The sequence below is a fragment of the Dromiciops gliroides genome, chromosome 2 (genome assembly GCF_019393635.1).
Source record: "Dromiciops gliroides isolate mDroGli1 chromosome 2, mDroGli1.pri, whole genome shotgun sequence".
NCBI lineage: Eukaryota > Metazoa > Chordata > Mammalia > Microbiotheria > Microbiotheriidae > Dromiciops > Dromiciops gliroides.
In genome coordinates this window covers 193,160,757-193,175,943 of record NC_057862.1, presented here as the reverse complement: position 1 = coordinate 193,175,943, position 15,187 = coordinate 193,160,757, and the positions used below count along the sequence as shown (strand labels likewise).

The 15,187-nt window shown below is 44.7% G+C and overlaps 1 protein-coding gene across 3 annotated transcripts in view; it reads left to right on the top strand.

The window, feature by feature from the left end:
• VPS39 (VPS39 subunit of HOPS complex) overlaps positions 1–11,590 on the top strand; it is a 54,663-nt gene extending 43,073 nt beyond the window's left edge. For all 3 annotated transcript variants that reach the window (XM_043984967.1, XM_043984966.1, XM_043984968.1), the window contains 12 exons: positions 28–169; positions 312–398; positions 719–792; positions 1,699–1,797; positions 2,738–2,855; positions 3,511–3,639; positions 5,081–5,183; positions 5,507–5,552; positions 6,636–6,785; positions 6,975–7,109; positions 7,416–7,507; positions 9,155–11,590. In XM_043984967.1, coding sequence (XP_043840902.1) covers positions 28–169; positions 312–398; positions 719–792; positions 1,699–1,797; positions 2,738–2,855; positions 3,511–3,639; positions 5,081–5,183; positions 5,507–5,552; positions 6,636–6,785; positions 6,975–7,109; positions 7,416–7,507; positions 9,155–9,230 — 1,251 coding nt within the window. In that variant the 3' untranslated portion in view covers positions 9,231–11,590. The remainder of the gene's footprint in view (positions 1–27; positions 170–311; positions 399–718; positions 793–1,698; positions 1,798–2,737; positions 2,856–3,510; positions 3,640–5,080; positions 5,184–5,506; positions 5,553–6,635; positions 6,786–6,974; positions 7,110–7,415; positions 7,508–9,154) is intronic.
• The last annotated feature ends 3,597 nt before the right edge of the window (positions 11,591–15,187 follow it).

Below are 15,187 nucleotides of genomic sequence, written 5' to 3'. Positions count from 1 at the left end.
TGCTTCTAAATTGCACTCCTCTTGTAGACAAATGTGGCCCTGGTGGCTCCATTGCTGCGTCTGGAGAACAATCATTGCCACATTGAAGAAAGTGAGCACGTGTTGAAGAAGGCTCATAAGTACAGTGAGCTGATCATCCTTTACGAGAAGAAGGGGCTTCACGAGAAAGGTGATGCCAGCAGATGCTCAGTCTTTGTCTGCTGGGGCCTTCTGGGCCATCTCGGGGTAGGGGTGGGGGCAGGGGCAGGGAGTAGCCTGCTCTCTGAGCGGCGGGGCCGGCTCCTGACAGCATCTGGGGGGTTTCTAACAAGCTTTGCAGGTGCTGGTGGACCAGTCTAAAAAAGCCAACTCCCCCCTGAAAGGCCACGAGAGGACAGTGCAGTATCTGCAGCACCTGGGTGAGCATCCCCTTTGGGGCGGCAGGATTTGGGAGAGGAACGAGGGGCTCTTTTGTTCAAAGTCACCTCGCTTTAATCAGTCTCTAACTTGTGGGAGTCCTGTTTCTCCCCTTGGGAGCATTTCCCTTATGGCCTCTGGCAGGGTGGTGCCGGCACCTGCTCCTTGGTGGGACTTGGAGCTGGTGCACCAGGTGTATGCAGGGAGCTACTGTCAGAGTTACTTTCTTTTCAGGTCTCAGACCAAAGCACAACTAGTGTTTTGGCATGTCTGGGCCATGGTTCCCCCGGCTTCTTGTGAGATTTTGTGTTTCTTATTCTAGGCACAGAGAACTTGCATTTAGTGTTCTCCTACTCTATCTGGGTGCTGAGAGACTTCCCAGAAGATGGGCTGAAAGTAAGTCTCCTTAATTCCATGGCATCTTATCTGGCCTCTCTTGCCATGTTCTATCCCCGTCACTGAGCTGTCACCATCAGCTATTAATTATGTTGTGTGTATTTTGTAGGCACTTAGATGTTTACTGACCAGAGAGGGTAATAAGCGTCTTTAGGGCAGGGGCTGGTTTTGCTCTTGCATCATAGTGCCTGACCAGGGCTTGTCGCTTGGTTGGCCGATTGATTGACCTGGGTGTCATCAAAGGGTCACAGTCTCCAGTAAAACACTAGGTGAGGGGAACATTTGTGGCCCTCTGTCACAAAGCTTACTTATGTTCCTCGGGATATCTCTGGTGGAAAACTATGTTCTTTGCTTGTTTGCTTTGTGGGAAGGCCTAGGAAATGGGTCCTTGAGCTATAAACTGAGAAGGATGGGCATCGCAGCTGTTTACTTTTTACTATTTACCTTAAGCTTTGTGTGGATTAGGGGGTAGTGCTCAAAAGATGCATCTTAACTGGTCTGTATACATTGAAGCCCTTTACTCTCCCCGTGTGGAGTCATTGAGCAGACATAGAGCATGGTGGAGTTCATTTTAAATTCCTGTATTCCAGTGACAGATTGTTCTTTTGGGCCTCCTCTTGTTGTGGTAGGATTCCCCGGGGGGTTAAGTCATTGCATAGAGCAGTGAAGGACAACAGCACACAGGGCACATGTCATCAGCTCTGGCTTCTATTACACCAGCCCTGTGACGTTGGGTGGCTCTTTGGGTCTCAGTTTTCTCCATTGTAAAAAGGAGTGGTTGAGGTTGATAACTTCTGAGCTGGCAGGTGGGCTCTCCACCTGCCTACATACTTGGCATCTTCTGAGCTCTCAGCTTGGGGTGTCCTGCAGTGGCTCTGCTGAATGAAACTTATTTTGCTCTGACAGGTATTTACTGAAGATCTCCCTGAAGTGGAGGCTCTACCACGGGACCGGGTGCTGAACTTCTTAATAGAAAACTTCAAGGGCCTGGCTATTCCTTATTTGGTAAGATGCTATTTGTTTCTAGTCCATTTAATAAAGTTCACCACCAAGCCATCCCGTCACATAGGTGTTCAGGTCATGGGGCAGCACATGAGACAGGCATCCTTTAAGAATGGGTAGACACCTCCTGATAGAGAAGTGATAGACTCGGAGTGAAAAGTGAGGCTTATTATCTTTGGACAGGGCCAATGAAGGAATTTGTTTTGCTTGATTGTACATATTTAGAACAGAGGCCTTGTTTTTCTTGCTTCATCAGTGGTTGAGAATGAATTTTTAGAAAGGGGAAATAAAATAAAATAAAAATTTTTTAAAACATTGGGTAGAACTGTAAGATGAAAGAGACACTTTAGCAAACCACATTTGGTGCCCAGCGTAGATATTTTGGCAGTCTTTTATGACATTTTATTTATGGCAAGCCCTGGAGAGACCGAATGGAAATTCCAGAGCTGTATTGGAATAGTCCAGCTTGATTCAGTAATGATCACAGGAGAATCAAATAGATTTTAAGTGCCTAAAAGAAAATACCTTGGACAAGATGGGATTGCTGGGATTAACTAGGTGGATTCATGGGTAAAGTTTTAAAAGGCTGGTAATCAAGAAAATTATTCCTGACACTTGAGAAGTAAGAGTAAAAGTTATAAGAACAACTACTTCGTAGATTTGTAGTTTTATTAAGCTTTACAAGGATTGAGACTTTGCAGAGGTGTCTGAGCTAGGTGGAACAGTAGATAAAGTGCCAGGCCTAGAGTTGGGAAGACTTATCTATCTGAGTTCAAATTTGGCCTCAGTTACCAGCAGTGTGACCCTGTTTGCCTCAGTTTCCTCATCTGTAAAATGAGCTGGAGAAGAAGATGGTAAAACATTCCAGTATCTTTACCAAGAAAACCCCAAATGGGTTCAGGAAGAGTTGAATGCGACTGGCCAAACCTGTTTTTCATCCTAGGAACACATCATCCATACCTGGAGAGAGACAGGTTCTGAGTTCCACAACTGCCTTATCCAGCTGTACTGTGAGAAGGTCCAAGGACTAATGAAGGATTACCTCAGCTCCTTCCCTACAGGTACAGAGGGCCTTAAAAACCCCACTGTGCCCTGGGCTTGTAGAGAGCACAGAAATTGCCACTATGGAACGTGGGGTGTTGGCATCCAACACAAAGTCTTATACTTGAGCTGTGTAAAAGTAAATCTTTTGGGGTAGCTAGGTGGCGCAGTGGATAGAGCACCGACCCTGGAATCAGGAGTACCTGAGTTCAAATCCAGACTCAGACACTTAACACTTACTAACTGTGTGACCTTGGGCAAGTCACTTAACCCCAATTGCCTCACTAAAAAATAAAATAAATAAATAAACAAAAAGTAAATCTTTGTGGAGGAAGGAAACGTTCAGAGAAGTCATTGTGCCTAAGTTACCCAACCCTGGGAGAGTCCTAGTTGGGAATGCAGTTGGCCTAAATAAATCATTCCTGATCTCTGAGAGCCACCCTCAGGGAGATGGTAAAGTCTTAGAGCCAGCCTGCAAATGACTTCCATATTGGGAAGAAACCAGTCTTGTTACCAGGCCTTTCACCTGGTAAGCAAGATTGGCTACTGTCTTGTATTTCTGTGTTCATACAGAATGTAGTTCATTCTGAATGTGATCTTGTTCTTTTTGATTCCCCTGCATTATGACGTGCCTCTTATAGACCATCTCTTGCATTGAGCCCAATTTTCCCATAGATAAAACTCCAGTCCCTGCTGGCAGTGAAGAGGGGGAGCTGGGAGAATACCGGCAGAAACTCCTCATGTTCCTGGAAATCTCTAGCTGCTATGATCCAAGTCAGCTCATCTGCGACTTCCCTTTTGATGGTGAGTGTCTCACTGGAGGCCCCAGCTTAGTGCAGTATTCAGTAAGGCACAAATTCACATTTGTATGGGGCCTTAGGTTTTACAGAGCACCTTCATTTGATCCTCCTAAGCAACGCTTTGAGGAAGCTCTCTTGTGTAATCAGTATTGTTAACTCTACATTGCAGCCGAGGAAAGTAAGGTCCAGAGAAACCAAATAGAGTTTAAGTAACTAAACTGGAGTTGAACATTGAGTAATTACACAGTAGTCTCATCTCATTCATTTAATCAGCAAATAGGGATTCAAATGTAGCTTTCTAAACTACAGTGGTCTTCCTGCCATACCACTCTGCCTCTCTCTTCTTTCTAGCATGAGCTCCTTTTCTTCTCAATTCTATACCTCATATCTCCTCTCCTTCATTTTCTCTTCCTTTGCCATAGTGTCTTAGGGGGAAAAAAAATGAAGGAAGAAAAAAGGACGTCCTTCTTGCCAAGGCCAACTCCTTTACTGTAATTGTGTCCTTGAGTTTGTTTCTCTGTTCCCTCTTTCTAATCATGTTTCTCTTTGTCCACTGGCTCTTTCTCTGCAGCCTACAAATATGCCCAGATACTCCCCCCATCCTTAAAAACAACCTTTACCTGACTCTGCCATCTCCTCAACTATAGTCTTTTATCTCTCTTCCATTTTATAGGCAAACTCTTTTAAAAAATCCCTGTACACTCATTACCTTCATTTCCTCACCTCTTACTGACTTCTCAGCCTTTTACAATCTCACTCAACTGAAACTGTTCTCCCCAAGGTTACCAACACTCAATTAGTAAATCCAGTCCTCAGTCCTTACCATTCTTGACCTCTCTGCAGCTTCTGACACTATTGACCACCCCCTCCTGTACACTGTCTCCCTTTGTTTTTACTTTATACCTAAAACCTAAGTACAGAGAACAGTTTATTTTTGTCTTTGTGTCCCCAGTGTTTGACACGTAGTAGCCTCTTAATAAATGCTTGTTTAATTGAGCTGAAATGAAACACACTGGCTTGGTGAAGAAAATATCCAATCCATTTGTTTGGGAATCTGTGCCTCAGTTCTTCCCCATAGAGTAACCACATTGTATCTAAGTGCAGCGTTCCCTTCCCTCTCTGGCTATGTGCTCACATTTGTGCCTAGCCAGGTTTAAATTTGTTTCACATGTTTGTAGCCAAAACGTATTCTTTTCTAATTCAATAGAACCATAAGCTCAGTTGATTGATAAGATTTCCTGGAAAGGTTGTGAATTGTCTTTACAAGGGTACAGGTCAATCCCGTGATTGCTCAGAGTAGCCCTGAAGCATATTTTGGGTGTTTCTAGTTATTAACTCCTTGGGGAGTTGGGGGGGGACCCAAATAGTAGAAATAATATCTTAGTTTAGTTCCTTCAAGCTGACTCACAATAGTGATTAATTTTTTAAAAAACATTTTCTTGTAGGTCTCCTAGAGGAAAGAGCTCTCCTTTTGGGGCGAATGGGGAAACACGAACAAGCCCTCTTCATTTATGTCCACACTCTGAAGGATACAAGGATGGCTGAAGAGTAAGTGGCCTCTCTTATCCTAATCCTACTTTCTGTGAATTTCTAGATTTGGGTGTATGTTATGTTTAGAATGAGAAGAGATCAAAAGGATACTGCCTATCTATCACAAGGATACATCCTACCACAAACCAAGAACAACCAAGAACACACCGAACACCTGCAGTAACTACCCAGTAAAGTGACAATCATGTGCCACAGTGGCCCCCAATTCTAATAAGATCTCTTAACAGATAATAAAGCTGTGACACGAATGGAAATGACCGTAGTCCATTAAACTTTGTCTGGCCTTATCCCATTTCTGACTCATCGTGTTTCACTTCTAGGTACTGCCATAAACACTACGACCGAAACAAAGATGGCAACAAAGATGTGAGTAGTAACTGATCCTAGCTGTCTTGTGGTTATTGAATGTGTCTGACTGCTCCCAGACTACCTAGCCCTCTTCAGGTTGGTTATAGGTTACTCTGATTGGAATGAATTGTAAGGTATCGTGGGTCATTGTGTTGATGCTATTTGACTTGAGATACCTGTGATTGATTTGTAAGTGGTTCAAACATTCTACCCGACATTCTATCTGCCATCATCTTTCTTTGTCTGCCCAGCACTTAGCACACTGCTCAGTACATAGTAGGTGCCTAATAAATGTTTGTTGACTTGATTTATTCTACTTCCTATGACATTCTAGATTTAGGTGTATGCTATTTTTAGAATCAGGTTTCTGGAATTTTAGAGCTGAGGATAATCTTTAGAGATCATCTAATCTAATCCACCTTCTTCATTTAATTGATGAGGAAATGAGAGCCAAAGAGCTAGCTAAATGGCATATGCCAAGATCATCCTGTTACAGACGCAAAATGAGAGCCTGGGCCTCTTAAGTCCCAGGCAGTTACTCTTTTTCAGATTTGCATCTTGGCACAGTGATGTTTCAGACCTCAGTTTTATGACTAGCCACAGGATGTTGTGCTGACTCACTTTTGGGGCCTGGCTCTCACTTAGCCAAGTTTTAGCATAGATGCGCCCTCAGCTTTCAAACCTCCCCTGTAATCCCCAGAGTGAAAGAAAATCCTTTATCGAGTTACACTTCATTTTTGCCCCCTCTTTTTCTTGGGGGCCAAGTTAATTCCATATACATTTTAAAGAGATAAAAATTAATGACTTTTAAGATACTAGCTTTGTGACCCTGGGCAAGAAAATCCCTTAAACTCTCTTGTGCCTTGGCTTCTTTATCACTAGGGTGAGGTGGTTTGGATTCTCTTCTGAGGTCTCTCCCAACTCTTAACCCTATGATCCTGTGAGCCAGGTTCTTGATGACAGCCATTGCTTCTAGACTTCCCTCTTTATACCGAGCTCTTTAGCATCCCTCCATTTCAGCCGGTGTTTTGGGATTCTCTGAAGGTTACTAGTATTAGTACTAATCGAGGCATATATTTTGACCGAATTTCTGTGAAACAGGTGTATCTCTCCCTGCTTCGGATGTATCTGTCCCCACCTAGTGTACACTGCTTGGGACCGATCAAGATGGAGCTGCTGGAGCCCCAAGCCAATCTCCAGGCCGCCCTGCAGGTGCTGGAGTTACACCACAGCAAGCTAGATACCACCAAGGTCAGAGGCTCTGCTCTTCTCACTCTCTTTCTCTCTTTTTCACTCTCACACATTGGTTTGCCCTCTTTGGATGGAGGGGAAGGACTGCAGAGCATTCTGAGGGCCTAGTTCTACTATTTGCAAAGGTGCCTGCATCCTTCCCTCTTCCCCCTTGGCTCACCAGCCCCATTTGTGTTCCTCTTCCCCTAGGCCATCAACCTCCTTCCTGCCAACACTCAGATTAACGAGATACGCATCTTTCTAGAAAAGGTCCTGGAAGAAAACGCACAAAAGAAACGTTTCAATCAAGTCCTCAAAAACCTTCTTCAGGCCGAGTTCCTAAGGGTACAGACTTGCTTCTGAACACTGGGGCTCTTCTTCGTTTCTCTGCCTCATTCTGTGAACTTATGTCTTTCTGAGAACTCACATGACAGAGCCTTCAGCCTTGTGCTTTAACACAGAGGTCACATCTAGGGATGAGCTTGACCTTTAATTCCTAGTTCTGTTAGTGAAAGAAGTTGGATGAAAACTGGTGTGCGGGGGCAGGGAGGGAGCAGGGATGGCAGGAAAAGGTACCTTTCTGCCTTCTCATGGGCATGGCTTCGGGGAGGGAAGTCAAATACTGTTGGATTTTGGTCATTGTCTCTCCAGGTCCAGGAGGAGCGCATTTTCCACCAGCAAGTGAAGTGTATCATCACGGAGGAGAAGTTGTGCATGGTGTGTAAGAAGAAGATAGGGAACAGGTGAGCCTCTCAGACAGGCCTGGCCTGGCTTCAGCCTTTTCAAGTGCTCATCTAATAACAGGCACCCTTGCTCCACACCCACACCCAGCACTGAGTGGTTGGCTGGGGGACAGTGTCTTCCATGACTGGGGTGAAGGACGTTCAGGGAAGCAGCAAGCAGGAATGGGAATTGAAATGCCCCCATGTCCAAACTCTTGTATCTGAAGTGACTGATCAGAGATGAAGCAATACAGGAAGTGGATTTTTTTAAATCCTCCTGGATTTTCTTATATATTTCATCTATCATCCAAAGTGAAGGTAGATCAAGACTGATTTTTTTCAGACTTGGCCAATGCACTTGACTATACATGTTTGTAAGAGGTTTTGTTTTTCTCACTTTCTAAATTTGGGAGAAGAGAGAATGGAGGGAAGTGGGGAGGAGATAATGTGGACCTAAAAAGAAAAGAAAATAGAATTTTAAAAAGTGAATGGCCTGCTTCTTGTGAAAATCTCAGAGGGAAAAGGCCAATTTCGGGACCGCAGATGTATAGGGGTGGATCTCTGTTTTTCTTGAAGGGTGGACATAGTTGTTATTGCCACACCCTACCACTTTAAGCCAGTTGAAATTCACCTTTGAGTTAGCACTGGCCTTAACAGATGGAGTCAGTGTGTCTTCTGTTTCCAGGCTCATTTGTTGAAGAGGCAGCCATAATCTTAAACTCTGCCCTTAGAAATAGGCTAAACAATCCAAAGAGAGTAAACCTAGCTGGTGACTGACCTTGCTACTTCAATGTGATTTTAGCCTGTATTAGCAAAATTGTAGTGTCCCAAGCAGTCACATCATATGTGGGGCACTGAGGCCTGGGCGGTCAAAACCATCTCCTGTCAGAAACAACTGAAGGAATTCTGGGCTTGTTTAGCCTGGAGATGCAAAGACTTAGGGGAGGATGTAGGAGGACTTAGGAGAAGGGATTAGACTTGTCCTTAGCACTGTAGGACAGATGCAGGAAGGAGGGGGTGGAAGTGCCAGAGGCCCAGATTTCAGCTGGGCAGTGATGCTGCCCACAAATGGAATGGGCTTTCTCAGCAGAGAGTGAGCCTGCCATTACTGCAGCCTTCGGTATAGATGACTCTGCAAAACAAAGATTGTACAGCTTCCTCTGGGTGGGAGTTAGACTAGATGACTTTGAGCTTTTCAGAGTCTGATTCCTCAGAAAGATCTGCCTTCAGATACTTTGTCAGGGCAAGCCTACCACTTGTCCTGATAAGCATTGTCAGCTGACACCAAGCCAGCCTTGGTACATGGCCTGCACATTCCCCTCTGCCTGCTTTTGGCTTTTACATGCTCAAACACGTGTTGATTAACAGGAGAGACCCACGCAGTATATACAGTATATTTGAATTGAGGAATCTATTACTCTTGTCCTTCCAGCTTAGAAGAGATCACTAAATTCTTCCTGGGTCTCTACCCCATCAGACTGGAGTGGATATGCATGGTTTCTGCTCCCCTTCTGGTCTGAGACAGAGGGATGGCAGCTTTCAGTCCAGGTAGTCCAGAAGGCAGTTTGTCATAGGCTACTTGGGGCTGCATTTGTGCTGCTTTTAGAGTAGGGGTGCTTCCTCTCTGAGGAACAGCCTCAATCTTATTCCATTCTCCTTCCCCTGCAGCGCGTTTGCCAGGTACCCCAACGGAGTGGTTGTACACTACTTCTGTTCCAAAGAGGTCAACCCAACGGACACCTGAACTGGAGCCACGCTGTGAGGTCAGCAGACCACCTGCGTTTCCCAGAAGAATGAAAGGAGTGGAAGCTCCTTAAAAAATGAGAATGCCTCTAAGAGGAGTCTTCTCATTTGGACACTACTCGGTACCTTACAGCCCAGAGCATCTCTGGACTAACTCTACTCACAACCCTGACAACGTTGGCTTTTTAAGAGGAAAAAAAAATGACTCATATGCTTAAGTTGCTGGCAACTTCACAAAATCTCTTTGATACTTAGGATGTGAGGTAGATGCATCTTCCAGTGTTTGCATTGCTATGCACTAAGAAAACTTGTTTGGAGCATTTGTAACTGATGGGGAATTTTTCCTTTAAGAACCCTTTTTACAAAGGTAAATGCATGTCTTCACAAAGACTTGGAGGCCAGACTGACTGGTGAGTCCAGTGAGAAGAGAAAATTCTGGGAGCTGCACCATGTATGTAGACAGAGCAGCTAGCTTTCTATTTAAGGATTTTTTTTTCCCTCTGTCTAGTATCGGTGCTAGACACTCCCAAGACATTTCCCTCTCTACTACCTCCCCCTTATCTTTGTCTCACTTTCATTTGATTGCTTTTTCCTTCTCCCTTTCTTCCATGATTCCTGAGGTCAGGAATGACTAGTATTTGGCACTATGTTATGTTTGACACACAAGGGGTTAAATCTCCAGAATTTTTGTATCAGCTCTGCAAGTGTTAGGGGATGTGGGTGAGAAATGTAAATATGTCCTATTTGCACTGCACAATCAATCACTCCTCCCTTCATGAATGGGAGACCAGGAGGGCATCGTTACCTTTCTAGGAAAGGAATCTTATGTCCACCCTCTGTCCAGTGGAGAATGTGGGTCCTGCCAAGTTATGACATCATAAAGATTGGACCAGCATCTGAGCTCTTGATGTGAGGTCATATTCTCAGACCCCTACAGTGTTGGATTTTCCTAGCTCATCCACCAGTAGCAAAGTTAAAGTTGGTTTAATATTTGTAGATGATGTTATACCTTGTTTCAGCTATCTCCTCTCCCTCCTACTGGCTAGGTCCTGCTTGCAAGCCATGCAAAATAAGCCTGATTGTCAGTTCAAGGGGCTTGCATTGCAATATTGTAGGCGGTTGGGTCTCTGACACATTATAGAAATGAACCAGTCAAGAACTATAGTAAAGCCATCTCAAGTACATTCGTGATCATATTCAGGGAGGGATAGGAGAAAGGCAACAGCAGCAAATGGGCTTTTAAAGTTCACCCTCCCTCCTTTTCCCCCAAGGTTAGGCTGTATTCTTGCCACCCCAGGATCACTTGTGGTTCCCTGGAGTACAATTCGCAGCACCCCCTCAGTTTAAAGGATCAGGACCTACCATCTCTGCAGTCCCAATAGGCCAAGGACACAAAGGAGAATGGAATCCTACGTCCCCACCTTAATGGGGATTCTTTACACTTGACAGCTTCAGTTTTGTTGCCCTGATACCTTTAGTGGATTGTCTGAAGCAGAGCTGAGTGATATGGGACAGTGAATCCCTTCCTCCTCACTGACTGTAGTGGCCAACTCTGTTTGCTTTACCGATGCGATGACCTGACCTTGTTTTCACTGTGGCATTTTGGAATTTCTTTCCCTGTAATGTCAGCATTGCCTTTAAGCTTGTGGGGGTCTATAGACTCTGTTGCTGGGGGGGGGACTAGTGATGGACTGAAGGGGTCCCAGTCTTCCACATGGACCTGTGTGTACTATCTGAAGATGTATTCCTAGCCCCTAGCTCAGCTATAATATTTTGGCTAATTATTGAGAACAGTGATGGAAACAACTGGGAATAGGTCAGTGAGAATGAGGAGGCTTTTGGGAGAGCCGTGAAGAAAGCAAACAGGAAGAGACAGGACCAGTTACCAATTTGTCCACGTGTACATAGCAGTAAAGAAGAGTCCTGGGACTCAGCTGCCAAGAAGGTAGCTTGGAGGTGGGTGACAGGCCTCTCCTCCACTTTCCTGCCGAAGCCCTCCTAGAGGCATAGCTCCTGCTGCACTTCTGTCTCTGCTTTCATTTATGGTGAGCCAGATTTGTTCAAAGCAATAGAATAAAGATTATGTGTGGTCTCACACGTAGCCGGCTGCTGCTTTGTCAACTCCATCCCTCTTCCTTTAGTCCTCTTTGGGCCATACCCTTTCCTAGCACCTACTTTTGGCAGACTTCAACCCAGTACGGGGTGTGCGCTGCCATAGTTATCTTCATTGTGTGTGAAATTGTCACAGCTACTAAGTGAGGTGTGGGAAAGGCAGTGGGGAATCACAGCTTTTATGGGTCGAGCTGGTGATGACGATCTCTTGTTCCCTTCAATAATGATAATAATAATAATAAAATTTAATGAACCTTTCTATCTCTAGTTTGTTTGTTTTTCCCCCTTTGTGGAGTTTGGTTAAAAAACAAAAAGTAAATGATGTTCACGTGTTTCTTGGAGCCAAAAGGAAAGTCAGGATACCTGGCAGAATGAAGTGTGGACAACACCAGGTTTGTGTATTGTAGCTTCTCTGGGTGATCCAACTTTAGCTCTTGCCTCCGTTTTATAAAATAAGATTTAGAACTGGCAGGAACCTTGGAGCTCATCTGGCCCAATCCTCTCATATCCGATGGTAGGATATGGTACCTTTCCCCCAGCCCACTCCATGTAGGAGGGTGATTCAGGGCTAGGGCTAGAAGTGAAAGGAAGGATTCTAAAATGCTGTTTTCTTTCAGTCCTTGAGTCTCCTGGGCCTTGGAATTCCTCCATAAAAATGAGGGGGGGGGGAGAGTGCTGGGAGGGCCACAGGAAGGCAGTGGGAAGGAAAGAAATGGTTTTGGTTCTCAGGCGATTATGGCAGGGTGCAAATAACTAACAAATTCCAGAGCTGTTATTTGTATTGCACTGTTACCTCTGGCTTTTTTTTTTTACACTGCTATTTCTTCAGTATTGATTAATCAATCAACGTTTATTATGTGCCAGGCACTGTGCCAAAGTGCTAGGGATCCAAAAAGGCAAAAGAGTCTCTACTGTCAAGGAGCTTACAGGCTAATGGGGAGACGACATGCAAATTTACGCAAAGCAAGCAATAAACAATAAATAGGAAGGAATTCACAGAGAAGGCACTGGAATGAAGAGGGTTGGGGACTTAAGGAAACCAGGGAGGTTGGTTGTCAGAGTGGAGGAGGGAGAGCCTTCCAGGCATGGGGAACAGCTAGAGAGAATGCTGAGAGGGGAAGCGTCTTGTTCATGGAATGCTCAGGAGACCAGTGTCACTGGGTCAGAGCACATATTGGGGGTCAGTAAGGTAGAAGAGGATCAGAAAGGTAGGTTATGAAAGGCTTTGAATGCCAAACAGCATTTTATGCCTTCTCCTGGAAGCAACAGGGAGTCACTGGAGTTTATTAAGTAGGGGAGTGAGATCAGACCTATGCTTTGGGAAAATCATTTTGGTAGCTGAATGGAAGATGGATTGGAGTGGGGAAAGACTTGAGGCAGGCCGACCCACCAGCAGGCTATTGCAATAATGCAGGGATAAGGTGATGAGGGCCTGCACTACCACAGGGGTTGTAGTGTCAGAGGAGAGAAGGGAGCAATTAAGAAAGATGTTGCTCCAAAAAAACAAAAAAAACAAAAGACGTCTTTTGGGGTAGCTAGGTAGCACAGTGGGTAGAGCACCGGCCCTGGATTCAGGAGGACCTGAGTTCAAATACAGCCTCAGACACTTAACACTTTACTAGCTGTGTGACCCTGGGCAAGTCACTTAACCCCAGTTGCCTCACAAAAAAATATTAATATATATTTTAAATTAATATTAATTTAAAATATATTTTGTGTTAATATTAATTAAAATATAATTATTAATATCGATATAATATATATGTATATATATTAGTTGAAAGATGTTGCAAATGTAAAAATTGATAGCTCTTGTCAACAGCTTGGATATATGGCGGTAAGAGACAGAATCCAGAATGACTTCTAGGTGGTGAGCCTGAGGGACTGGGGATAGCATTGCTTTCTACAGTAACAGGGAAGATAGGAGGGGGAGAGAATTTAGAGGGCAAGATAATGAATATTGCTTTGGATATATTGAGTTTAAGATGTCTACTGCACATCCAGTTTGAGATGTCTGAAAGGCAGTTTAAGATTAAAGATTGGAGGTCAACAGAGAGGTTGGGGCAGGATAGGTAGATTTGAGAATCTTCAGCACAGAGAAAATGGTAATTAAATTCACAGAAGCTGATGAGATCAACAAGCTGAAGTAACAGTTGAGGGAGAAAAGGGCTCAGAAGACAATTCTGAGGGCTGCTTACAGGGAGAGTGTGATCTGGAAAAGGATCAACCAAGGAGGCAGAGAAGGAATGGTCAGATAGTTGGAAGGGAACCACGAGAGAGTAGTGTCCCAAAAACCTAGAAAGAAGAGAGATCGATCAGTGCTGTCGATGACTGCAGTGAGGTCATGGAAAATGAGAATTGAGAAAAGGCCATTGGATTTGGTAACTACGAGAACATTAGTAACTCTGGAGAGAGCCGTTTTGGGGGAACGATAAAGGTTGGAAGCCGGATTGTAAGAGGCAGATAAAGAGGAGAAACAAAGTGAAGGCACCTATTGTGTGAACAGCCTTTTCTAAGAGTCTATTAGCTACAAAAGGTAGAAGAGTAGAGGATGATAGCAGGATCAAGTGAGGGGTTTTCCTCGATGGGGGAGACACGGACTTGTTTATAAGCAGAAGGGAAGGAGGCACAAGTACTCTTGGAAGAACTTGTGAATTTCTTTCCCATTTATCTTTCATTGTCTGGAGCAGCTAAAAGAGTAGGGCCCAGAACTCCTCCTCCTCCTTTTGGGCCAACTTTTCCCCTGGGGGTCAGTCACATATACTGTTGTTACTCCAAACTCTCTTGTCCCTTTGTTTACGGTGATCACAATGAACCACACATTGTGAGGCATTGGCACGTGATTGGTTGGGTGCTGATGAATGGCCAACTCAAACCATTCACCCTGTAGTCTACCTACCATTTGCCCCACAGAGTGGTTCACCATGAGTGGAGGAGATGGCCAGTTTTGTCTCTTTTACTGTTTTCTCTCAGAGTGGCATTCAGCAGGTTCGCTGGGCTGATCTGAAACTGACAGACAAGGCTGGTGTCACCAGTGAAGGCATGGCACAATTTCACTGGGGCTGAAGTTAGAGCTGAACATAGCTGAGCTACAAGGTCAGACCTTATTATTACTGGCACTGTCTCCTATCACTAGAAGACAGCCTCACCAGGGGAATTAGTTTCTAGGACTGTGACTTCTGTAGGGTTCTGCAAACTGCCCCATGGGAGCTGTGGTCCTTAGGGTTGGCTGCTGGCTAGCATGGCGAAAGCGTCCAGCTTGAGCTGGTGCCCCAGCTTAGGAAGAGAAGCCGGCTTTCTCCTTTGGTTCACATGTAGCCACTTGAGCTTCCAGTCTCGACTTGCCCTGTGTATTACTTTCTTTTTACTCTGAGTAATTTTGCTTTTATATATTGTTTGCCCAGCCTTGCTGGGAATGAGGATTGGGAAGGGGGAAATGGCCCAGATAACTCTCTGCTTCTGTGTCAGGGGTGATGAGGCAGAAAAGGTTAGCTTTTATATGTGGTCCTCTGGGTATAGCTTGAAGGCCGGTAGCCATAGCAAAGACAGACCTAATCTCTTCCATTGCCCTTTGTTCTCTTCCTGTCTTTGCTAAGAGAGGGGATTCTCCTGTTGGGTCAGGTTGCTCTCAAGTCAGGTTGGCTACTGGGTCTGTTCTTCGTAAAGAATACATTCAGCACCTAGTAAATTGGATGAACCATATTCAGGGTAGGTTGGCTGGGCAGAGACCATGGGGCACATATGAGTCTAAAACGTTCTTTGAACCTAACGCATAACTGCACCAGAAGATTCTTAGTGGCATTTTAAAGCAGAGGTTTTGGTTTTTTTTTTTTTTTTTTGCAGGGC